Raw genomic sequence first — 27,046 nt, 5'->3', positions numbered from 1 at the left:
CTTACATGCAGTGTACATCATGAGAAACGCTGGGCTGGAGAAAGCACAAGCTGGAATCAAGACGGCCTGGAGAAATATCAATAACCTCAGATATGCAGATGACACCACCCTTATGGCAGAAAGTGAAGAAGAACTAAAGAGCCTCTGGATAAAAGTGAAAGAGGAGAGTGAAAAAGTTGGCTTAAAGCTCAACATTCAGAAAACGAAGATCATGGCATCTGGTCCCATCACTTCATGGCAAATAGATGGGGAAACAGTGGAAACAGTGGCTGACTTTCTTTTTCTGGGCTCCAAAATCACTGCAGGTGGTGACTGCAGCCATGAAATTAAAAGACACTTACTCCTTGGAAGGAAAGTTATGGCCAACCCAGGCAGCGTATTAAAAAGTAGAGACATTACTTTGGCCACAAAGGTCCGTCTAGTCAAGGTTATGGTTTTTCCAGTGGTCATGTATGGAAGTGAGAGTTGGACTATAAAGTTGAGCACCAAAGAATTGATGCTTTTGAACTGTGGTGTTGGAGAGGACTCTTGAGAGTCCCTTGGACTGCAAGGAGCTCCAACCAGTCCATCCTAAACGACACCAGTCCTGGGTGTTCATTGGAAGGACTGATGTTGAAGCTGAAACTCCAATACTTTGGCCACCTGATGTGAAGAACTGACTCATTTGAAAAGACCCTGATGCTGGGAAAGATTGAGGGCAGGAGGAGAAGGGGACGACAGAGGATGAGACAGTTGGATGGCATCACCAACACAACAGATATGGGTTGGGGTGGACTCTGGGAGTTGGTGATGGACAGGGAGGCCTTGCATGCTGCAGTTCATGGGGTCGCAAAGAGTCAGATATGACTGAGCATCTGAACTGAACTGAATGAAAATATACTGTAGCAAAACCTGTGGGCTGCAGATAAAGCTGTGGTCACACAGACGCTTAAGTATTAGAATTATATAATATATGTAATCATATACGTGTGTGTGTGTTGTGTAAATGGAAAAAGAATAAAGCTTCCAAAAGATACCCTATTACCTTGAGGTAGACAACTACTGAACTATACCTAATAGTGGAGGCAGGGCAGACTTCAGAACTTCAGGAGACCAGCAGAAGGCAGCATTTGGAAACAGGAGTAGCTTCCAAATTAGGCAGTTTGAGAGCACAGTGAACGCCAATGTCAGAAGCAGTCTCCAGGAAAAAGCATTTAATGTATAAAGTGGTGGAGAAACTAAAATATATTTAAGATTTGACACTCTAATTCCTTTTAAGGATGATTTATGTTTCTAGGGAAAAATAAGAAGTACTTGATGTAGAAGGTGAATAACTTCATAATTTCCAGGAGAATCTTGGTACCAGGATGACACAATGAAGAACTTGGGAGTCCCCTGACTAATCTAGCAGCGAGAAAATGAAAACAGAGATGAGAGAGAGAAATACAAAGACATATTTGTGCAATTGGGCACTGCTGCACTTTAAAGTCTAGGTATGCACTCCAAATCATAAACAAATGCCACCATGTTCAGAGCTAACCCTGAGACAGTGATTAGTGTCTAAGAGATTAATTAGGGACAACTCTTGGCATCAACAACGTATGGAAGAAAAGGACATCAGATTGGGCAAAGGTAGAAGTAAAGTTGTGTTGCAGCCTCAGGAAACCTCAGGTGACCCTTTGGGGGAGAGTTCTTAAAATGAGATGACCCCTTCAGGGGGATGTCCCAATTCAGGAGGATGTCTTAACTTTTATATTCTTACACCTGTCATTGGATGAAGGGCATTGTACGAAGGGGTGATGTGACCCTGGGCTAAGTGGCTCCCTTTAGCTGAGATTGGCTGTCTGCAGCATTTCCAGGGCTGGGGCAAAAGCTCTAGAATCTGAAAATTGTTCAACTTTCCTTGTCCGGGTTGCCAAAGTAAAAAATACAGGCAGGGTATATTACAAATAGTTCTTTAGCCTGGAGAAGAGGTCTTGAAGCTGTGAGCCACTCACTGGGAAGCAGCAGGACATGAAGGATTCTTGAACAGATCGGAAGCTACTGGAAGGCCTTTCAGAAGTTCAATCCCATAATAAATACTGTACCTTCAGTGTAACTTTGCCCTCTCTGCCAGTCTTCCTCAGTTCCCATGTGGGCCCTTTTGGACTTGAACTTGGTGTTCCCAGAACTTGAGCTGGAGACTTCCATGAAGTCTGCTTTCCATCTACTGGCTCAGCTTTCTTGCTCTCTCTGCTCCAGGCTAGTCTCTTCAAACTGCCTTTTCCATTTCTGGCAATAATACCCCTCTCTAGACCTAACTAATGCTTTTCTGGGGCAAAAGGAAGAGAATTAATAAGGGTAACTTTTATTTCTAGGAGGGAAGTTACCATGTTCCTTCAGAGTATTCATCTCCTTGATTATTTAACTTTTACTCTAGATTACTCATGGGTATTTCTGCTCCCCTACCTTCAACCCAAGGAGGTTTTAGAACATTGTCCTCTCTCAGCATCAAGTCTCTCTCCATCCTCCCTCTCTCTCTCTAAGACCCACCTTTATCCACACACTCACAGGCTTTCTGGACCTCCGAGGAAGATAAGCACTTCACAGAATCTCTGCTACAGGACCAAACATACTGAAATGACTTTTTATGAAGATATTGAAGCAACAGAAAAAGAATACATGAGGATTGTTTCTCCTGAGGGTTCAATTATTTAGAGGGCCTTTATCACACTTCGATTGATAAATCTAACCTTTCCTTTCTTGACTACAGTTGATCACACTGTGATGAAAACAAGGTAGAAAATGGAAAAATAATATTTGGATTTTAATGAAATAATAAAAAGGCAGGGCCTATCTTTGACTTTTGCCAAGTGAGAAAAGAGTTCACATTTCGACTATGTGGTGGCAGGAGTCCCTTTTAAAACAGGGCCAGTCTGCATGATGCATTGAAAAATCAACCTTTTCAAATATAGCCATAACCCCTCAAGATTGTTTCATTTCTTGGGGCCAGGCAAACCAAACTTCGGGTTTGGTTTGAGTGGTGCCCTGTATACTAAAGTGATAAACATAATCTGGAAGCAGAGCACAGGCTAAAAATATGGAGCTGGCAGCTTTTGATTGAAATTGAAATATTTTTCTGCTTTTAATTCACTGCATAAAATTTTAACTGTCCAAATTCAATCAGGTAGGTCGTCCTAATGATCATGAGCTTCAACCCTGCTAACAACTAAGCCTGCACGGTTAAACTCTACTTTATCTGTTCCAGAAACCTCCTGGGTTTCTTTAATGCCTCTGTTATTACTTCCTTTGCATCATTCTGCGTTTCTTTAAAAACACAGCTGTGTGACCTCTGGAAGTTTTATTACTTCCTTGAGATTTGGTTGCCTCCTCTATGAATATCTGGGTATATATTTAGTATTGCTCAATAGAATTTTTTATGATAATGAAAATGTTTTGCATCTGTACTATCCAATGCAGTATTCACTAGCCACATGTAGCTAATAAACATCTTTAAAATATGGCAAATCCAACTGAGAAACTGAAGTTTTAATTTTAAAATTTGTTTAAATACAAATAACCTCATGTAGGTAGCATCTACTGACAGTATAAATCTATGTAATATTTTAAGGATATTCTCCACTCTAAAACTCAACCATTCATTAGCTCAACCTAAATATTTCTGCCCTTTGACAAGCAGAAAATAATTTATGCCTCCCTTGAAATTATTTTTCAAGACCTTTGTCAGTTTGGGGACATCATATTCTTAAAACTGACTTTGCTTTGTGAAACTTTAATAATGTTGACGTTTCCTGCCCTTGGAAGCACCTCTGTTATTATGGGAAATGTTGTGGACGAACAAGGACCATTTCAAGAGACATGGAAAAAAACTCCTTCTGGACTTAATTTCATGATGAGGATGCTCAGAATGTCAAAATGCTAAATTGCTTATAGTAAAAACCATACCTTTTTCACACTATTTTCTGCATGTAGCTGGAAAATGTTTAAAATATTTTAAAATAACTGCACATCTATTTCTGAAGCTGATTTGGCTGTTCAAGGCTTACTAGAACTTTATCCATCTCACTATTTCACTCAGTAAACAAATGCAGTTGTTACATATGTGTCTGTGTTCCCTTCTAGATTATGTGTTTATGAAGTTAGAAACTATATTTATGTCACAGCGCTTATGTATAGCACAATATTCATTGCTAATTCAGATCGTATTTTAAGATGAGACAAAAGTTAACATTTTTAATGTAGTCACAAATATCTAGCAAACCAATCAGAAAAAAAAAAAAAAAACAATTTTTTTAATTGGTAAAGGACAAAACGAGAAATACTTCATGCAAAATCATATCTCTAATAACTACCACTGGAATTAGAACACACACATGCTAAAATTATTTTAAAATATCTTATCAAAGACTTTAAGGCTGTACCTAAAAAGATTATATCAGAAGTGAACATAATCACGTTGTCTGACCAGCGTGAATCACGCAAGGCATATTATATATAAAATAAACAATAAGAACCCACTGTATCGCACAGAGAACTTACTCAATACCTTGTAATAAACGGTAATGGAAAAGAATACACACACACACACACACACACACACACAACTGAATTACTTACCTGTACAGCTGACATACAACACTGTAAATCAACGACACTTCAATTTTTTTAAATAAGTGTAAAAGGTCGTATAGCTTCATAAACTCACCTCTGGTACCCAAGGGACTACCTGAAACAACAGCAGCTACAACTTTCCTGGAGACAGGACGTGGCCAGCAAACTGGGCTGTTACACTCGGTAATAGTCATACCTGTAAAAAAATATACAGGCTCATTAACACATAGGAATTCTTCATTTTTCTGGCAGTATTAGGCAATGAGGTATGCATATGAGAATTTTTTAAATGACAAATTTAAGAAGAGTATTTTAACCTTCACTCATTAATTTTTTCTAAAATTAAGAAATGTATTCATCAGTGTATTTAATGTTTCCTTGATGACTTGGGGTCATCAGTTCAATCAACGTTTGCATGAATAATACAAATGGAAGCAAGACAAGCACTCACACTGAAACTGAAGATGACATAATGTTCTATCAACTGGAATAACTGATGAAGGAGTAAGAAAAAAAAGACAAAAATGAAAACAAACCATGATCAAGAAACAGTCACGTTCTGACTTCTTCTATTTAGTTTCAAAAAGTGAATTGAAAGTGCTCCGTTGTGTCCGACTCTTTGTGACCCCATGGACTGTAGCCCACCAGGCTCCTCTGTCCATGGAATTCTCCAGGCCAGAATATTGGAGTGGGTAGTCGTTCCCTTCTCCAGGGGATCTTTCCAACCCAGGGATCGAACCCAGGACTTCTGCATTGCAGGTGGATTCTTTCCTGTCTCAACCACCAGGGAAGCCATTTCAAAAAGAGACCACAAATCCCAGTGGTATCTCCAACATTATTAGCTGTCTTTATCCCTTGTTTCCATTTTCCTTTCCTTTTTCTTCTACCCTAGAGGGGTTCCAGGAAATGTTTATAGCTGCTCTCAAGACAAATTCTAATACCTGCTTCTTCTCAAAATTTCACAATGTGTCCAGGAGATAAACAGTGTGGAGGTCAAATACAATTCACCACAGGGAGATCTGTGGTGAAAATAACATCAGAAACTAGCTCCTAAACATGCAAAGAGCAGAGTATGGTGTCAGGCACTAATTTCCTTCCAAATACCTCTCCATTTCTAAACGATGTCTTTATTTATTTACCAAGATCCCTTTTTATTGGTTCCCTCTTCCAGACTGCTTCACTTCACCTGTCCTCACATTAAAAATACATTCACACTCTTTTTGATTCCAGTTATTTGCTCATTAAGTAATCATAGGACTGTTGGAATTAAATACAGAGTAAAATTAAAATACTGGAATCACTTGGAGGGTTTAAGCACTTCCACCAATGAATACTGGGTGTGGAATTCAAGAGGCTGCACTTGACTTGGCCTTGTCCAAGTTCTTTCTTAAGAAGTTTGTAAGATAAACCTAAACTCAGAGTTATTCAGATTGGACTGCTTTCTCAGGTGGACTAGAATTCACTGCTCATTCCACCCACTCTGAGGTCAGTGGCACTTTTCGGAGATGGGGTGGCCTCCTCTGCCCACTGCGGAGGCTCAGTTCCCCCTGGGCCCACTCTCTGTCTCAAATCCCACACTGAGGCCAGATGCCAGCCTTCCCAGAACATTAGTGGTCTCCTTTCAGTGTTGGAACTGCTCAGACTGAGTCCCCGTGGACTCTTTCTCAGCTTGAAACCTGATCTTCAACCCCTTTACCTGACCTGGATGGTCACCTTCCTACTCTAGGCTTCAGCTGCTTTAGCTGTAAAATGATATATCTCTTCTTAGTTCCATGGAGTCGCAAAGAGACCGACACAACTTAGCAACTGAACAATGACGACATGATATTCTTTATGATACCCTGTATCGCAGGACCTGTTTCTACGGCTCCTGATGCCAGCTTCTTTCACAATCATATCTTGTTCATCTCTGAAAGTGGAATCCAAATCAATCATTTCCAGGCAGCTTTCAAATCTAGAATCATTCCCTGAACTTTCAAAGCAGGTTCTCTTAATCCCTTTCTCCTAGGATGGCAGGCACTTCATACTCTGTCTTCTCTCCTGAGGATTCACAACTCCTCCAAGATCAAGATGCTGCTCAACCAATTCTCAGGTCACACTCTGCACAGCGCTTGGTGTATGGCAAACAGCCAATAAAGATTTGAAAACGAATTAAATCGAAATGAATGACTGACATTCATAAAGTTGCTGACAACTTTAATTGTTCTCCCTTCCTGGGGAGAACAGTTGGAAGAATCCCCAGTCTCTCTTGTGGCCACAGAAATGGACTGTGGCCAAAACAGCAGCAGAGAAACTGACCTGGATCCTTCCAGAGCTGGCTCATCAGAAACTTCCATATGCATTTCTCCATATTCTTGACCCCTTCTGCTGATGGATGCAGATGGGGATGAGGTCTAAGGGAAGGGAGACGGTATAGGATGGGAGGAGTCTGGGTTCCTGAATGACCATCTGAAGGAGTGCAGTCTCCCCAAAGTGAATACCCACCCAGGGCTGTGATGTGGGAACCATAGTGCTGTGCTGCTGAAATTTGGGGAGTTGTGTGGTAATTTAGCATAAACCATTATACGCACAATTATGCTAATTATACGATCCACTTAAATGGCCCTCAATCTAGTACATTTAAAATGACAGACATCAATTTGTGTTATTGACACTTTTACCCTCCAATTTAACCCTGCTCTTCTGAATCAGTCATTTGACCTCAGAGAATATCAATTCCTCAACAGATTTTACTCTGAGATTCATACACACTGCAATCAGAATTACAATATTTGAAAAATAATGTTGAGAAAGTACTTTCCAGAGAAAACTTCAGTAACTTTTAATTCCTTGATCCTGCTTTGAAAACACAGCATAGTAAACTACTTGCAGTTTATCCATATTTATTGCTAATTAACAAAGTATTTTAGTTGGGATTAATTTTTAACAAATAAATAGCAGGTTTCTTGTCCACATCACAGCTGAATGACTAAATTCTCTCTCTGGAAGATTTCTTGACTGACCTTTATTTGTACTCAGTCAACTGATCTGGGTCAAATACCAGATATTAAAAATCTTCAGCATGTTCTTTTTCTTTCATTACTTTTCATCCAATAAGCATTTGACCACGTGGATTTTTCTCTGGTCTGGAGTATTTTTACTAACAAGCTACATGATGTTGCAAAAGACCTTAAGGCCCAAATGCTGGTATCTAATGAGTCTGTTCCTTTGAAGAGACTGATTTACTTTTGCTCCAACTTTTGGAAAACTTGCCCCAAAAAGCTCCACCACCCTCCTATTCTGCCCACTTCATCCATTAGAGAAGACGATTTTCTCAGTGTTACTTCCAAGGTACAGGCAGATGAACGCTTATACAACGGATTCAGTTACCTGCCTGGGAACTGAAAGGACCTTTCCCATTCAAATATCCTGGTTAGGAACCACGTTTTTTAATTTCTCTGGGAATTAAGAAACAGCAAGGAACGAGGGTACGTGGTTGATAAATGAACGTCAGTTCTTCTGAAAATCACTCTGTCTCCTCCCGTTCCTCTTGGTGTTCAAGGTAGGGAAAGAACCCTGGTCATCACCATGTGGTTATCGCGCTCCTTCTCTTCGAAGAGACAAGCCGTTTCATTGAGGACACTAATTCACCAAACTCAAGGCTCGAATTCCTTTTATGTACCCGATGCCTATCTTTATAGTATATGCCATTATCTTCAACAGTGAAATGATATGCTTTATTCCTCATTACAGAGACCAAAGTGCTATAGCAAAAGTCACTCCTGAGAGTTTTACGTGGAAATTTACTGACTCAAGAACAAATTTCTGTAGAAAAAGACAACCCATCTCTGTGTTACAAAGCATTGTTCCTTGCATCAACCACCAGTGTTAACTACAATCTATTATGATTTGAAGCATGCTAAATAAGCAGATTGTACTAAAAAAGAAAAGCACATAAAAAACCCACAGAACAAAACCCAAACTATTCTCAATAAAAATATCCATTTGCTGGAGCCAATCTGAGATTTAACCAGGATTAGATACTTTAAACTGCAACACTGCATACCAGAACACCATGAAATAAACATTTCTCCTGATTTGGATACCATCTCCTCCTGATGCAAACTCTACCCCGACCCAAAGAAATCCAAAAATCCCAAAACCAGCCAACCAACAACAAAAAATAACCAAAGACCCAAAACCAAACAAAAAACCAAAGAAACCACGCCCATTACTATAACTAAAATTCTCAAATATTTGAGCGTCTATGGTAACTGCTCAAAGAAGTATTTTTTAAATGCTCATTTAACTTAGGAGCTTCCCTAGTAGCTCAGTTGCTAAAGAATCTGCCTACAATGCCAGAGACTCGGCTTCGATTCCTGGGTTGGGAAGATCTCCTGGAGAAGCAAATGGCAACGCACTCAAGTATTCCTGCCTGGAGAATTCCACGGACAGAGGAGCCTGAAGGGCTACAGTCAGTCCACGGTGTCCCAAGAGTTGGGACATGACTTAGCGACAATACTGTCACCATTTAAGAGCAGTGCAGCTCCGCCAAAAGTCGCCAAAAGTCGTTAGGCTTGAAAAGCCTAACGGAATCAAGAAAAACTCTTCACCATACCCCAAAACATACAAAGGCGGGAATAGTTTTATTTCAAACTTTGCTTAGATGTTAGTATGTCACAAACTGCCCTCCAAGACGCGCTCTTAGAGTCAGTGACCGTCAATAAAGCCTGAAAACGCTGAAAGTGAACGTTAATAACCTTTTGTAGCCTATCCTCCAGAAGGCTTTAGCAAAGAGCACGGAGTCCCACCTGAACACCCGCTGTTGGCGGCCAGCGAACAGGATCCCGAGCTGGGCGCCCCCATCACCGGCGCGCATCCGGGAGCAGAGACCTCTTCACACCCGCGGACCCAACGCGCCCGACGCGCACCCCGCGGCCCCGACTTCGGGCTCCTCGGAGGCACCTCCCCTTCCCGAACCCGCGAGCCCGCGGCGACCGGGTCCAGGCGGCGCCCACAGACCCAGAGGCCGCCCCCCGCGGTCGAGGGGCGCCGAGTTAGGGAGGGCTGCGAGCGCGCGGGGCGCCCACAGTTCCACGACCGTCTTGGGCCCCGGCCCGGGGTCCTCACCCTGCGGCCGGTGGCGGCGACCCCGGACCCGAGGACCCAGCGAGGCTCGCGCTCCCCGAGGCTGGAGGAGTCGGGGGCCGCTGGCCGTTGGGCAGGCGGGGGCGCGCGGTGAGGGGCTGCGGATAGAGCTGCACTTACTCGTGTCTGCGCTGCTCCCCGGTCCGGGGCCTTTCGCAGTGGGGACCGACCCAGTCTCCACCTTCCCTCCCCTCAGGAGCGGTCCGGGAGCTCTGGCGTCCCTGTGCCTCCGCCCACTCGCCTGTGGCCGCTCGCGCCTGCGCACTCGCACCTGCAGCCTCTCGCGCCTGCGCACTCGCTCCAGGCCCAGTGGGGGCGGGGAGGGGCGTTTGTCAGCCCCAGGACTCCTGGCTGGAAAATCCTGACTTTACATTTCCTTAGAGTGTTGGACTTGATATCAGTTGTTTAAAAAAATAAATGTCAAGTTTTCTTATCCTAATCATCATTTCATGACTATAGATTCTGTCTTTGTAAGATTTAAGAATAATAATTTCTACTTGGTCAACTGAGTCAGATAATAGGTACCAAACTTATCTATTGCTTCTATAAATTTTCAGTCAATACGTTTTAGCCTGTGAAGTTTTATTTAGTGTGTGTGTGTGTGTGTGTGTGTGTGTGTGTGTGTGTGTGTGTTACTACTAATCAGCCTCGGCAGGGGCAGAGTCTTGAGATGAAGGGAGAGTTAGGATCTCCTAGGCTAGCGCTGTCTCCCTGCCACGTAGTTTGCCGTGGGAACTAGAGGTCCTGAGACCCCAGGATATTTTGGCAATGTGGAGCAGATTCTCTGCGTGTGCACACAAGTACACACTGACATACGTCAGAGGAAGGGAGCATAGGCAGTGGGGTCAGGGGAGGGGTGGACCTTGGGGTGGCAACGGTGACAGAAACATGCGTCATTTCTCCTGGACTGAGGCAAAGACCACCTTGTTGGACCTCGTATGGAATCAAGGTCAGGACATCTGCACTGGCTGTGGTGAGGAGTCCTGAGAAGCGAATGAGACACCCCCCGGCTGAAGTGGACAAGAGGAGGCTGAGGGTCCTCTTCAAGGTCCCTCTCAAAGCCCCTGCTTCCTGTGGATCCTCTCACATTCCCTCCTGGGGCCCACGGAATGCTGGTGTCCTGAAGTCTCTCAGAGGTAGGGTCTGTGCTGTGCTTTCCCTGCTGGGTGTGCAGTATGAGAGGTTCCCATCAAAGGGGTCATGTGTCCAGTGCGGGGGCGAGGAGAGTGGCCCTTGCACTCCTACACATTCCCCTGCCCCTGACCTGGCCTATACCTCCTCCTACTAGCATCCGAGCTTCTCAGTGGAGGAATGGAGCCTCTGATCTATTCACTTACCAGCTGTGCCCTGAGCATTCAGTGGGGGCTGTGATGAAAAGAAGCACCAGGGTCACAGGCTGGAGGGGGAAGTGGAGAAACACAGGCCCTCGTCTATCAGATCTAGTCCGTTAAATCTATTTCTCACTTCCACTGTATAATCATTAGGGATTTGATTTAGGTCATACTTGAATGGTCTAGTCGTTTTCTGTACTTTATTCAATTTCAGCCTGAATTTGGCAATAAGGAGTTCATCATCTGAGCCACAGTCAGCTCCCGGTCTTGTTCTTGCTGACTGTATAGAGCTTCTCTATCTTTGGCTGCAAAGAATATAATCAGTCTGATTTCAATGTTGACCACCTGGTGATGTCCATTTGTAAAGTCTTCTCTTATGTTTTTGGAAGAGGGTGTTTTCTATGACCAGTGCATTCTCTTGGCAGAACTCTATTAGCCTTTGCCCTGCTTCATTCTGTACTCCAAGGCCAAGTTTGTCTGTTATTCCAGGTGTTTCTTGACTTGCTGCTTTTGCATTCCAGTCCCCTATAATGAAAAGGACATCCTTCTGGGTGTTAGTCCTGGAAGGTCTTGTAGGTCTTCATAGAAGCGTTCAAGTTTCTTCTGTTCTTCTGCTGAAGAAACTCTTCAAGTTCAGTTTCTTCAGCATTACGGTTTGGGGCATAGACTTGGATTACCGTGATATTGAATGGTTTGCCTTGGAAACAAACAGAGGCCATTCTGTTGTTTTTTGAGATTGCATCCAAGTACTGCATTTCAGACTCTTTTGTTGACTATGATGGCTACTACATTTCTTCTAAGGGATCCTTGCTCACAGTAGCAGTTATAATGATCATCTGAGTGACATTCACCCATTCCAGTCCATTTTAATTTGCTGATTCCTCAAATGTCGACGTTCACTCTTGCCATCTCCTGCTTGGCCACTTCCAATTTTTCTTGATTCATGGACCTAACATTCCAGGTTCCTATGCAATATTGCTCTTACAGCACCAGACCTTTCTTTCATCACCAGTCACATCCACAACTGGCTATTGTTTTTGCTTTGGCTCTGTCTCTTCATTCTGTCTGGAGTTATTTCTCCACTGATCTCCAGTAGCATATCGGACACCTACCGAATGGGGAGTTCGTCTTTCAGCGCCCTATTTTTTGCCTTTTCATTCTGTTCATGGGGTTCTCAAGACAAGAATACTGAAGTGGTTTGCCATTCTCTTCTCCAGTGGACCACATTCTGTCAGACCTCTTCACCATGACTCGTCCATCTTGGGTGATCCTACTTGGCACGGTGTATAGTTTCATTAAGTTAGACAAGGGTGTGGTCCACGTGGTTAGAGGAACCATGTGATTAGACCTGGTTCATGTGGTTAGATGCACCAGTCTTACTGGGGTAGGCTTATAATCCATGTTTATAATTCTAAATTAGGTGAAGGATACTGGTTGTTGTTTTTTTTTTCCTCACAACTTTGGTTATACCTATCATATAATTGTTACTATTCCTAGGTGAAGGAGGCCATAATTTTTCCTCATGATGTTGATCATACCTATCATTTTCCTCATGACATTGATTATACCTATCATTCCTCATGACATTGATTATACCTGTTATAGACTTCTTATATCTATGCCTACCTAAATTAATTGTTACCATTTGTTTAATACCTGTTTCTCTTACTTGTTAAAGATATGGTCATGTCCATTTCATCTTTACATTTTCTAAAACATTTCCAGACATTATATTAATGTCTATCAATGGGGAAATCAATACATATTTCTTGACTATTACATTGATATATCTTGTTTGTCAAACATTTTAGGCAAAATTCATAGTACCAAGAGTAAATTTTTCTTCCTTAAAATTATTTTACAAAGATCATTTACTTATGTAGATCAAATTCACATTTCTCAACCGTGTACCCTGCCTACATAATCTTAACATGCTATTAAAATGTGTACTATCCACGAGATTTCTCTAGTGTTCCTTGGTCCTTTTAAGATGGTGCTCTTGATGTGCAGGGGAAAGTATGTAAGTGACTCATTTGAAATGGAGCCCTTTTCAAAGAGCCAGGATTCATTGGATATATCTTATAAAAGCTCCACCCTTACTGGGGTCTAACAGCTTTTGTAAGCCTGTTTCTGATGCTCCTGCTTAAACATTTTCAGCATTCAAAATGCTTTAAACTGTCATCATTTTTTTACACATTGATACTTATTTTACTGTGCGACTTTTAACTTCTTGGCTTTTACCTCCCTTCTATCAACTTTGTTTGAACTGTCCACTGACATGGCATAGAGGGACTCCTCATAGAATTTAACTTAACCCTGACCTAACCTCAGTCCAAAAGTTGTTTCAAGTGACATCATCCACCTTTAATTAAGTCCCATCATTCTTCTCCCATGAATTGGCTCCTGTGACACTGCAGGCAGGCATAGTTAGCATCCCTCCATTCTGCCAGGGCATTGGCCGCATGCGATGTTAGCTTTAGTTCAGACGCCTTTTAAACTTCATTTTGCAACATGGGGAGTCGCTTTAATTTTTTTACACCCCTTAATGTATGTTCCCAGTGTAGTTCAGTGAGAATGATTTCTTGATTTCTCCCCCTTTTCCAAAAAGAGAGTGCAATTCCACCTTAAATTTAAAACATGTTAAAGTATAATAAGTATAATAAATATAGAAATGTTCACAAGTGGGGCTTGATCAAGACAGGGAATTTTTCTTTTCCTGTGGTTTTTCCACAATTATAAGAACAATGTTGTTTTATGAGCTCAAATTCTTGAGAGCATAAAGACCGAGGATGAAGTAGTAATTGCCAACTAGGAAGTGCCAGATTAAAAGCATCTGAGAGGTTCCAAAGTGCCTCAGTGTATAAAATAACAATGAACTCTGGGATTAGAGGAAAAGAGGAAGCTGCTGAAATTATGTTCCTTTAATTCTGCCTTCGAAACAGCTATCATGTTGAATCAGTAATATCATGTTTCTTTTTCAGTCTTTAGAGGAATATGACATTTTTTTCCCTAATACCCTTCAGATGGTATACCAGAGAGGTTCATCCAACAGAAATGATCGATGAGCTTTTAATCTGAAAAAAAAAAAAAAAAAACCAACAAAAAAAGTCATGATCCTTGGTGGTGAAGAAATTCATCAAAAGCTCCACAGTTCTGTAAAAGTACAAGTCTTTCTACAAAGAGTGAAGCCAGAAGGGAGCCCCGCAGAGGGTGGGAAAATCATATTGATAAGTGTGTTCATGTTTATTTCTTCCTTACTGAACTTCTAGACCAATTTTGGAAGGTCCTAGATCTATTTTAGGTAAGGAATTCCTTTTGAATGTCAGGGCAAGCCTAAAGTTGGGCTTCTGGCAATTCTGCCAACAGTGACCACTAGTTCTTTGTACTAAAGTTTATATCAGAGCTATAATTTAAAATAACTGCTATTTCACCCATAGCCTATTCTTATGACAATCAATAATATCTCCAAGATTATCAGATGTCCTTTGGGGAACAAAATTGACTCATGAAAATGTGTAATGTCAACCTTTTTTCTTGCCGATATCCTTATGTCTGTTTACCCATTGTCCATCTGTCACAGACACCCTGAGACACACCAATCCTGAACACTCAACATTTTATCTTCTTTATTCCCATTGCTGGGTTTCTGAGTGATGCTTAAAAAAACAATCACACAATGGTTTCAACATTTATCGCTGCCTAGCCAAGTGTCCTTGTTTCTTTACTCTTCACTCTTCAATTCTCTATAGCATCTGTTGAAATAGTTACCCACTCTTATGATTCCATTTTGTCCCTCATCACCCACCTTCTAATTCATGGAGAAAATCAAGGCATCAGAAGATAAGTCTCTCAAATTTCTGTCCTGGAACCTAAGAACATATCTGCCTGACATTTTCTCTTTTTATATTATTAAAGAACGACTCTTCTTCCTGTCCATTGATAGCTTCTGCCTATGCCATCTCCAGCCCTTCTCAGGACCCTTACTCTATGAATTATATAGTTAACAACATTTATGAAGTTTCAAACATGTCAGCATAACACAGTTTCTTTTTCCAGTTATTTATTTACTCTTTCCTGTCTCTTAATAACTTTCCAAAATTAAATTTGTATCACCCCATCAGTGCCATCCAATCATTCCTCAAAGAGCTTGAACACATTTTGTGTTCCTACGAACATCTCTAGCCAATATCTTCTTATTTATTATACTTCGTAGCAATATTTTGCCTCTGTTAAATTGCTTAAAAGAATATTTGACAGTCCTGCTCATCTTAAAGTTTTCTACTTTTTGTAACACTACAGATTCCTTTGATTTTATTTTAGTCCTATGGATATTCTCTCTTGGGATCCTTGCAATGGTCTTCGTCTCGTACAAGTTCATGTTCCTCGGGGCTCTCTTCACAGTGCCTCAGCTCATTACTTACATCTTTTGTATTGTTTTAGCTGCCTTCTCATATTTAATCCCACAGGTCTACCTTGATTCATGCAGTTTTGAATGAGTTCTATAGGTTGTCTTGCTCAGACTAACATTTATGTTAGTTCCTAGAATCTGATTACTTGTTGTAACCCCCCCCCCTTTTTATTGTATTCTGCCATCTTTTTACCTCAGTTTTTTCTTTCTCTTTCTTTGCCAACAAGTAAATATTTTCATGTTTCTGCAAGGTTAGGGCCCTCTAAGCAAGGAATTAATGGAACAAGAGTTAATAAGCAAGCCATGGACGTTAAAGATGTGTGACAATATGTAGTTTTGATCACCACCTCCTATATAGTCTTATAAACCTGTCCATACATACTTCTTTCAGGCATTCTAGTGAGAAATCTAGAAAGCTTTTGTTGTTCATCAATGAGTTGTGTCCGATGCTTTGTGACCTCTCAGACAGTAACAAGTCAGCCTTCCCTGTCCTTCACCATCTCCCAGAACTTGCTCAAACTCATGTCCATTGAGTCAATGATGTCATCCAGCCCTCTCATCCTCTGTTGTCACCTGCTCCTCCTGCCTTCAGCTTTCCCAGCATCAGGGTCTTTTCCAGTGAGTCAGCTCTTCACATCAGGTGGCCAAAGTACTATAGCTTCAGCTTCAGTACCAGACCTTCCAATGAATATTCAGGACTGATTTCCTTTAGGACTGATTGGTTGGATATCTTTGCTGTCCAAATGACTCTCAAGAGTCTTCTCGAACACCAAAGTTCAAAAGCATCACATCTTTGACACTCAGCCTTCTTTATTGTCCAACTCTCACATCCAAACATGACTACTGGAAAAATCACAGCTTTGACGAGACAGACTTTCGTCCGCAAAGTAGTGCTTCTGCTTTTTAATTGACCATCTGGGTTGGTCACGGCTTTTCTTCCAAGGAGCAAGCGTCTTTTAATTTCATGGCTGCAGTACCATCTGCAGTGATTTTGGGGCCCAAGAAAAGAAAGTCTGTCACTGTTTCCATTGTTTCCCCATCTACTTGCCATGAAGTGATAGGACTGGATGCTATGATCTTCATTTTTTTGAATGTTGAGGTTTTTTTTTTTTTTTAATCCATTTATTTGGAATGTTGAGTTTTAAGCCAGTTTTTTTCACTTTCCTCTTTCACCTTCATCAAGAGGCTCTTTAGCTCCTCTTTGCTTTCTGCCATAATGGTAGTGTCATCAGCATATCTGAGGTTATTGATATTTCTCCTGGCAATCTTGATTCCAGCTTGTACTTCATCCAGCCGCCTGACATTTCACATGATGTACTGTGCATATAAGTTAAATAAGCAGGGTGACAATATACAGTCTTGATGTACTCCTTTCTAAATTTGGAACCAGTCCATTGTTCCATGTCTGGTTGTATCTTGCTTCTTGACCTGCATACAGATTTCTCAGGAGGCATGTAAGGTGGTTTGGTATTCCTGTCTCTTAAAACATGGTCCAGGTTGTTGTGATCCACACCTGAAAGCATGTGCATAGTCAATGAAGCAGAAGTAGATGGTTATCTGGAATTCTCTTGCTTTGTCTATGATTCAGTGGATGTTGGCATTTTGATGTCTGGTTCCTCTGCCTTTTCTAAATACAGCTAAAATATCTGGAAGTTTTGGATTCATGTATTGTTGAAGCCTAGCTTGGAGAATTTTGAACATTATTTTGCTGGCATGTGAATTAAGTGCAATTGTGTGGTAGTTTGAACATCTTGGGGATTGCTTTCTTTGGGATGGAATGAAAGTTGACCTTTTCCAGTCCTGTGGCCACTGCTAAGTTTTCCAAATTTGCTGGCATATTGAGTTGAGCACTTGAACAGCCTCATCTTTTAGGATTTGAAATAGATCAGCTGGAATTCAATCACCTCCAGTAGCCTGGTTTGTAGTGATTCTTCCTCAGGCCCACTTGACTTCACACTCCAGGATGTCTGGCTCTAGGTGAGTGATCACACCATTGTGATTATCTGGGTCATTAAGATCTCTTTTGTGTAGTTCTTCTGTATATTCTTGCCATCTACTCTTAATATCTTCTGCTTCTGTTAGATCCATACCGTTTCTGTCCTTTATTGTTCTCCTCTTTGCATGAAATATTCCCTTGGTATCTTTAATTTTCATGAAGAGATCCATAGTCTTTCCCATTCAATGGTTTTCCTCTATTTCTTTGCACTGAACACTGAGGAAGGCTTTCTTATTTCTCCTTGCTGTTCTGAGGAAATCTGCATTCACCTGAGGATATCTTTCTTTTTCTCCTTTGCCTTTCACTTCTCTTCTTTTCTCAGCTATTTGTAAGGCCACCCCAGACAACCATTTTGTCTTTTTGCATTTCTTTTCTTGGATATAGTTCCACCTCCTATATAGTCTTACGAACTTCTGTTCATAGTTCTTCAGGCACTCTCTCTCTCAGATCTAATCCCTTAAATTTATTTGTCACTTTTACTGTATAATTATAAGGGATTTGATTTAGGTCATACCTGAATGCTCTAGTGGTTTTCCTACTTTCTTCAATTTCGGTCTGAATTTGGCAATAAGGAGTTCATGGTCTGAGCCACAGTCAGCTCCTGGTCTTATTTTTGCTGACTGTATAGAGCTTCTCCATCTTTGGATGGAAAGAATATAATCAATTGGATTTCGGTATTGACCATCTGGTGACCTCCACATATAGATTCATCTCTTGTGTGGTTGGAAGAGGGTGTTTGTTATGACCAGTACATTCTCTTGACAAAACTTTGTTAGCCTGGTTCATTTTGTACTCTAAGCCAAACTTGCCTGTTACTCCAGGTATCTCTTGACTTCCTACTTTTGTATTTCAGTTCTCTGTGATGAAAAGGATATCTTTTTTTTTTTTTTTTTTTTTGGTGTTAGTTCTAGAAACTCTTGTAGGTCTTCATAGAACTGTTCAACTTCAGCTTCTTTGGCATTAGTGGTTGGGGCACAGACTTGGATTACTGTGATATTGAATGGTTTGCATTGGAAACAAAGAGGGGTCATTCTGTCATTTTTTAGATCACCTCCAAGACCTGCATTTTGGACTCTTTTGTTGACTGTGAGGGCTACTCCGTTTCTACTAAGGGAGTCTTGCCCACAGTACTAGATACAATGGTCATCTGAGTTAATTTCACCCATTCCGGCCCATTTTCGTTTACTGAATCCTAAAATTTCACTGTTCTCTCTTGCCATCTCCTGTTTGACCACTTCCAATTTACCTGGATGTGTGGACCTAACATTCCAGGTTTCTATTGCAATATTGTTCTTTACAGCATCAGAATTTACTTTCACCACCAGACACATCCACACCTGGCTGTTTCCACTTTGGCTCATCCTCTTTATTCCTTCTGGGGCTATTACTCCGCTCTTCTCCAGTAGCATATTGGGCGCCGAGCAAAATGGGGAGTTCATCTTTCAGTGTCATAGTTTTGGCTTTTCATATTGCTCATGGGGTTCTCAATGCAACAATCCTCAAGTGGCTTTCCGTTCCTTCAGGGACCACCTTTTGTCAGAATTCTTCACCATGACCCGTCCATCTTGGGTCCCTACACTGCATGGCTAATAGTTTCATTGATTTAGACAAGGCTGTGATTCATGTAATCAGTTTGGTAAGTTTTCTGTGATTGTGCTTTCCATAAAGAGAACTTTACCTCCCCAAACTATATATTTACATTCCAAAAGGGAAGGAAACCTGGAACCTTGGGTGTATACCAGGATATATAAACCTGGAGACACTTGACTTACAGTTCGTCTAGAGACCACTACTTACTTCCCACAAGGGAACTTCCCTTTCTCTACCCTAGGAGAATTTGTTTGCATAAGGGAGAATCATTTCTCTTCTCAGGAAGGAAGGATGTTAACTGGACAGCATGTGTATTGAATCCCTGATTCTTAATTTCATGGCTTCTCTCCTGTTATGTGACACCCAAACACACCAGCTTGTCCATATAGCATCACCCCAGAAGAAGGTAGAAATTGTTGTGTAGTGAACTGACACAAGTATTACTGTCAGTAATAACAATCTGTCTTGATCCAGAAACCTCATGTTTGAATTGATGGTAACATAAACAAATATAGACATTAAAAACTTAATCTTCTTTTTCATGAAAATCATGCCATTTTATTTACTACAGGGATAGTGAATAATTTTATTATCATTTCTTTTGTTTTTTTCTGGTATCGTTCTTCAAACACATAGAAAAGGGACATTTGAATCAGGGCAAACTTGAGTGCTCATGGGTTCCAGCTATATGTCAGGTTCCCCCTGGTTACTCTGAGAGCTGAAAAGAATACATTTCTGCCACTTGTAGTCTGCGTGCCACATCTAGATGAGTGCCAGCACACTGGCTGTAATCTTGGCTATAGACACTCATCTCGAATCGTATTTATTTTCCCTTGTCGTATGGAAATTTCATAGCTCACGTCTTTGTTGTTATTGTCATTTTTCTTTGTGACACCAGATTCTTGAAGCAATCCATCCAGACCAAATGCTTTCCCATGGACAGAGTTATGTGTGTTCTCAGTCTGCTGTCTCCTGCCACAACTACAGTGCAGCCCTTGTTGATACATCCCTCAAAATGTATTGTACCAGTAGTGGCCACCGCTTTCCCCTTGAGTTTCTTCCTTTCTCCCTTCAGTCATTTCTACTTTGTTTCTTGTGTGTGTGTCCATGTCCATCTGTCTCTCTTTCTTGGGCAGAAAGTCAGAGCATCAAAGATCAGAGGAGAAGCATTAAACTTTAAGACAGGCATAGACAGCATTCTTCCCCCCTCAAGAAACTGACCATCACATGAAAGGATGACTTTCCTGTATTTTAGGAGAAATAGACTGAATGGTTCTAAACGAGGAAGAGAAAGTGAAGAGGAACATGGTAATTTTCCTGCTTTGATTAGTTTTTAAGCATTAGTAGACAAAAAACACAGAGAAGGGATGGGTATGTAGCTCTTCAAACATTCTTTTATCCCATTAAAATTATTCAATGAGTAGTTCCCTTATTTATTCTCTTCAAAACTACTTGACTGGAAGAATTCATATGGACCACCATCCTACCAATGTGGAGCTCCAGGTTCTTAACATCTCAGTGTTTCAAATAATCTAAATGTGGTATATATTTTGGCATGTTGTTTTTCCAACTACTTTGAAGCATAAATATTTCTAGTTGACATTCTACTATGCCTAAAATTAAATGTTAACTGATTTTATGCTCTGTAGGGTCTTGGAGGGTCTTAAAGAATTTTAATTTGTCACAATTTGTTTTGAAAGAATCCAGAATTGTACTTGAGTTATATCCCAATTTTCCAAGTATTGAATGAAGTATTTTAAAATCAAAATGCAGTCTTATTATTTTAAAATGTGTCCTCATCAAATTAAGAATAGATAATTTAATGATTCTGCTTAGTGTTGGTGGGGAATACGTGTAACTCTATGGCTGATTCATATCAATGTATGACAAAACCCACTGAAATGTTGTGAAGTAATTAGCCTCCAACTAATAAAAAAAAAAATTTTTTTTAATTTTTTTGAATGTCTTCAATATTAGAATTGGGGAGGACAATCTGTTAACAAAGAAAAAGAAGTTGTAATTATTTTATAGTAAGCATTTTTTCAGGTATATTTATTAAGTTACTACTCTGAGAAAGGCAGTATGCTAGCTCTTCTGGTATATCAAAATGAATATATAAGTCAAAAGGGAAATATGGGCTTCTCAGATGACTCAGTGGTAAAAAATCTGCCTGCCAATGCAGGAGATTCAGGAGATGCAGATTCGATGCTTGGGTCAGGAATATTCCCTGGAGAAAGGAATGATTATTCCCCTGAGTATTCTTGTCTGGAAAATCCCGTAGACAGAGGAGACTGGTGAGATACAGTCCATGGGGTCACAAAGAGTTGGACTAGACTGAGCACACATGTATGCAAAAGAGAAATATAATCTCAAATTATTTATTGAAAAACTACTTTGTGTGTGTTGTTACTTAATCTTAAGTTTATTTGAAGAAACTAAATATACACAAAGAATTCATATCCATTTAAAGTCACATAGGGGATTCCATGGCAGGATTTTGGCTGCTTTAAAATCAGGTCATGATGGAGAATTTTGACAAAATGTGGCCCACTAGAGAAGAGAATAGCAAACCACTTCAGTATTCTTGCCTTGAGAACCCCATGAACAGTATGAAAAGGCAAAAAGATAGGACACTGAAAGATGAACTCCCCAAGTTGGTAGACGCCCAGTATGCTACTAGAGATCAGTGGAGAAATAACTCCAGAAGAATGAAGAGATGGAGCCACAGCAGAAACAACACCCAGTTGCCAATGTGACTCATGATGGAAGTCAAGTCCGATGCTGTGAAGGGTAATGCTGCATAGGAACCTGGAATGTTAGGTCCACGAATCAAGGCAAATTGGAAGTGGTCAAACAGGAGATGGCAAGAGTGAACACTGACATTTTAGGAATCAGTGAACTAAAACAGACTGGAATGGGGTAATTTAACTCAGATGACAATTATACCTACTACTGTGGGCAAGAATCCCTTAGAAGAAATGGAGTAGCCATCACAGTCAACAAGAAAGTCCAAAATGCAGGACTTGGATGTAATCTCAAAAACAACAAAATGATTTTGTTCCTTTCCAAGGCAAACCATTCAGTATCATGGTAATCCAAGTCTACGCCCCAACCAGTAATGCTGAAGAAGTTGAAGTTAAACAATTCTATGAAAACCTACAAGACTTTCAGGAACTAATACCCAAAAAAGATGTCCTTTTAATTATAGGGGACTGGAGTGCAAAAGTAGGAAGTCAAGAGATATCTAGAGTAACAGACAAGTTCGGCTTGGGTGTACAAAATGAAGCAGGCTAGTGGAGTTTTGTCAAGCGAACACACTGGTCATAACAAACACCCTCTTCCAACAAGACAAGAGGAGAGTCTACACATGGACATCACCAGGTGGTCAAAACTGAAATCAGATTGATTACATTCTTTGCAGCCAGAGATGGAGAAGCTCTGGTTAGCAAAAACAAGACCCGGAGCTTACTGTGGCTCAGATCATGAACTGCTTAATTCCAAATTCAGATTTAAATTAAAGAAAGTAGGGAAAACCTCTAGAACATTCAGGTAGGACCTAAATCAAATCCCTTAAAATTATACATTGGAAGTGAGAAGTAGATGCAAGGAATTAGATCTGATAGACAAGAGTACCTGAAGAACTATGGATGGAGGTTCTTGACATTGTACAGGAGGCAGGGATCAAGAACTTCCCCAAGGAAAAGAAATGCAAAAAGGCAAAATGGTTGTCTGAGGAGGCCTTACAAAAAGCTGTGAAAAGAAGAGATGCAAAAGGCAAAGGAGAAAAGGAAAAATATCCCCATTTGAATGCAGACTTCCAAAGAATAGCAAGGAGAGATAAGAAAGCCTTCTTCAGTGATCAGTGCAAAGAAATAGAGGAAAACAATTGAATGGGAAAGACTATAGATCTCTTCAAGAAAATGAGAGCTACCAAGGGAATGTTTTGTGCAGAGATGGACACAAGAAAGGACAAAAATTCCATGGACCTACAGACACAGAAGATATTAATAAGAGGTGGCAACAATACACAGAAGAGCTATACAAAAACATCTTCATGACCCAGATAATCAGAATGGTGTGATCACTCACCTAGGGCCAGACATCCTGGGGTGTGATGTGAAGTGGGCCTTAGGAAGCGTCATTATGAACAAAGCTAGTGGAGGTGATGGAATTCCAGTTGAGCTATTTCAAATCCTAAAAGATGATGCTGTGAAAGTGTTGCACTCAATATGCCAGCAAGTTTGGAAAACTCAGCAGTGGCCACAGGACTGGAAAAGGTTAGTTTTCATTCCAATCCCACAAAATGCTGACAGCCACACAATTGCACTCAGCTCATATGCTAGCAAAGAAATGCTCAAAATTCTCCAAGCCAGGCTTTAACACTACATGAACCTTGAACTTCCAGATGTTCCATCTGGATTTATAAAAGGAACAGGAACCAGGGACCAAATTGCCAACATCCGCTGAATCATCGAAAAAACAAGAGTTCCAGAAAAACATCTATTTCTGCTTTACTGACTGCACCAAAGCCTTTGACTATTTGGATCACAACAAACTGTGGAAAACTCTTAAAGAGATGGGAATACCAGACCACCTGACCTGCCTCCTGAGACGTCTCTATGCAGCTCAGGAAGCAACAGTTAGACCTGGACATGGAAAAAAAGACTGGCTCCAAATTGGGAAAGGAGTACATCGAGGCTATATATAGTCACTCTATTTATTGAACTTATATGCAGAGTACATCATGAGAAACACTGGGCTGGATGAAGCACAAGCTGGAATCAAGATCGCTGGGAGAAATATCAATAACCTCAGATATGCAGACGACACCACACTTATTGCAGAAAGTGAAGAAGAACTAAAGAGCCTCTTGATGAAAGTGTAGAGTAGAGTGAAAATGTTGGTGTAAAACTCAACATTCAGAAAACTAAGATCATGGCATCTGGTTCCATCACTTCATGGCAAATAGTTGGGGAAACAATGGAAACAGTGAGAGACTTTATTTTGGGGGGCTCCAAATTCACTGCAGATGGTGATTGCAGCCATGAAATTAAAAGATGCTTACTCCTTGGAAGAAAAGCTATGACCAACCTAATAAGCATATTAAAAAGCAGAGACATTACTTTGCCAACAAAGTTTCGTCTAGCCAAAGCTATGCTTTTTTCCCATCAGTTCAGTTTAGTTTAATCAGTCGGTTATGTCTGACCTACTCTTTGTGACCCCATGAACTTCAGCGCGCCAGGCCTCCCTGTCCATCACCAACTCCCGGAGTCCACTCAAACCCATGTCCATCGAGTCAGTGATGTCATCCAACCATCTCATCCTCTGTCGTTCCCTTCTCCTGCCCTCAATCTTTCCCAGCATCAGGGTCTTTTCCAATGAATCAGCTCTTCGCAGACATGTATGGATGTGAAAGTTGGACTATAAAGAAAGCCGAGCACTGAAGAATTGCTGCTTTTGAACTATGGTGTTGGATAAGACTCTTGAGAGTCCCTTGGACTGCAAGGAGATCCAACCAGTCCATCCTGAAGGTAATCAGCCCTGAATAGTCATTGGAAAGACTGATGCTGTAGCTGAAACTCCAATACTTTGGCCACCTGATGCGAAGAACTGACTCATTGGAAAAGACCCTGATGCTGGGAAAGATTGAAGGCGGGAGGAGAAGAGGATGACAGAAGGTGAGATGGCTGGATGCCATCACTGATTCAATGGACATGAGTTTGAGGGAACTCCGGTGGTTGGTGGTGGACAGGGAGGCCTGGTTGCTGCAGTCGGTTGGTTCGCCAAGAGTCAGACATGACTGAGCGACTGCACTGAACTGAACTGACAATTCCTAATGAGGTAATTGTTATGGGAGTAGGAGACCACAGGGACCACAGGCGCCAGTGAAGCCTTTGTATGGAGGAAATAAAATTAATTAGACTTGAATAGGCTGAAAGGGCGGAGACAATCCAAAGAGTGCTGAGACTGATGTGAGAACAGAATTTTAAAAGCTCATTTGGAAACTTGCTGTGAGTAGAGGAATGAAAGTGGGAAATGGGGGACAGATTGACCATGAATGAATGAAAGAGTCTTGCTGGAGTGACTAATGGATAGAGTTTGCTTCCTGATGTTGACTGTTTTTAGAAAGGATGAGCCAAAATTCCAAAGAAAGAAAAATGTGGGCTTGATGCATCTATCTTTTAGGGATCATGGCTGCTGGAAATAATTAATTAAAAGTAAATTTTTATTCAAGCAATTTTGCATTTCAGCTTTTCTTCTATTTTCTACTTTAATATGATGCTAATAAATCCCACCTTCATTTAATTCTTTCTGTAGCAGCTCCCTCTTTCGTGTATTCTTTTAATATTGATTCCATGAGCCACTCCTAATACCAGTTGAAAGATTTGAAAAGGAATAATTGGCTAAAGGCAGAATTAATGAAAGAGTATATTAAATAATCCCAGAAAGTAGTGATTACAGAGGTTGGAATATCTGGACAGCTTGAAATCCACAAAGATGATTTCAACATTTCATTTTTTACTGTGTGCCAGTTTAAAAAGTCTTCTATAGGTATTTACCTCTAATTTTCGTTAAACATTAAACCTTTTTTTTGTTCTAGATATTCCTTCCTAATCCTTTTTTATATTTCATTCCATTTTCTCCTCAATGCTTTAGTTTCTACTCCATACCTTTTCTAAATTTTCTAAATTGGAAATATTTAGTATTAGCCACTTCTGTAATTTCCTCCTGTTTCCCCTTTGACTTCCTTGTGTATGAAGTTTTTAATTAAGTTTCTTTTTCTCTCATCATTTTCTTTTGTTTGCAATTTTTAAATGTCTATTCCTGGTTATTTTTTCTGAGACAGTAAATTAAGTGAAAGTCTTTCTCTTAAAGGGAAGGCTCTTTATAATCTAAAATACACAAATACATTAGAAAATTATTAATACTGTATACATTCTCTTGATACTAAGAGCATGAGTATTATAGTGAGAAAAATTATACACAGTCATATATTATACTATTATTCTAGCAGATGTATATAGTTTTCATTAGACTGTTCTACCCATATCTTAAGCATTTGGTTCCATGATCCTCAACTGGGGGCAAGACTTGTTGCAAACAAATATCCCCTTTTTAATAAATTAATGCTAAGCCCTCTTTGCTCTTTGGGAATGTAGTTTTGTTCAGAAAGGAAATTGACCTTGTTTATTGCTTTCTTTCTTTTGCTGCCCCGAGTGGATTTTCATGCTTGTGAAAATGAGATACTGGCAGGGACCAGATTAAAAGGAGGAGGATATTGGGCCCATTTCCTCCTCTGACTCTGCCAAACCAACTGCACTCTTCTAAGTAACCGTCCTGCTCTTCCAGGCTTGAACCTCTCCTGTGCAGAAAATTAAGACAGCATCTGAGGAGGTCTAGGACAAGGACAACCGTCCACCAGGGACCAAGCTAAGATTGGCAGACCAATTTTCACTTGTGAACAATGCCAGAATTCAACCCATACGTCTCCCATGGTGAAGCACTGTAGCATGTCATTAACCCACTGAGCCACTTAGCAGCTTCTCTCTGCTTGCTGTCTTGTGAATTAACATCTCAGCTGCCACCACACAAGACCCCGGGTTGATTTCTTTTAGGAGTGTGGCTGAATGAATAGCAGTTCTCTGTAACAAGTGATCAGGGCATAGCACTTTCAAATTTTCAACTGAAAGCAATAGCAATTTGCCATTCAGTCCTATCTTGTCATCATCATTAGGTTGGGAAATCGCAATCCTAAGGCTCCTTGCAATGTGCTGTCAACCTGATATCTTGTAATTTTAATATGTCTCTGGTTAATAATTAATTACTTTAACTCAGTAGGTGGGATCTGAATTTGGCTTCGAAAAAGAAATCCCTCTGAGCTGAAATATTCTTTGAGACTCCAACATCTTTTGAAGTTCCCCCTCAATCAGCCTCCTTGCCTTCTTATTTAAATGATCTGCCATATAATAAAATCTGCATCAAAAGCTCCAAGCTTAAAATATA

The 27,046-nt window shown here is 40.6% G+C and overlaps 1 protein-coding gene across 1 annotated transcript in view; it reads right to left on the bottom strand.

Moving 5' to 3' along the window:
• The window catches only part of LOC136152768 (uncharacterized), a 54,728-nt gene extending 44,114 nt beyond the window's left edge, over positions 1-10,614 (bottom strand). The window contains exons 1-3 of the mRNA XM_065914140.1: positions 10,530-10,614; positions 9,838-10,068; positions 4,685-4,786 (exon numbers count right to left, since the gene is read on the bottom strand). Coding sequence (XP_065770212.1) covers positions 4,685-4,786; positions 9,838-10,068; positions 10,530-10,614 — 418 coding nt within the window. The remainder of the gene's footprint in view (positions 1-4,684; positions 4,787-9,837; positions 10,069-10,529) is intronic.
• Between the last annotated feature and the right edge of the window lie 16,432 nt (positions 10,615-27,046).

Source organism: Muntiacus reevesi, chromosome 22, assembly GCF_963930625.1.
Source record: "Muntiacus reevesi chromosome 22, mMunRee1.1, whole genome shotgun sequence".
In the NCBI taxonomy this organism is placed as follows: Eukaryota; Metazoa; Chordata; class Mammalia; order Artiodactyla; family Cervidae; genus Muntiacus; species Muntiacus reevesi.
The sequence above is the reverse complement of the archived record's forward strand: the minus strand, read 5'-3'. Positions and strand labels throughout refer to the sequence as shown.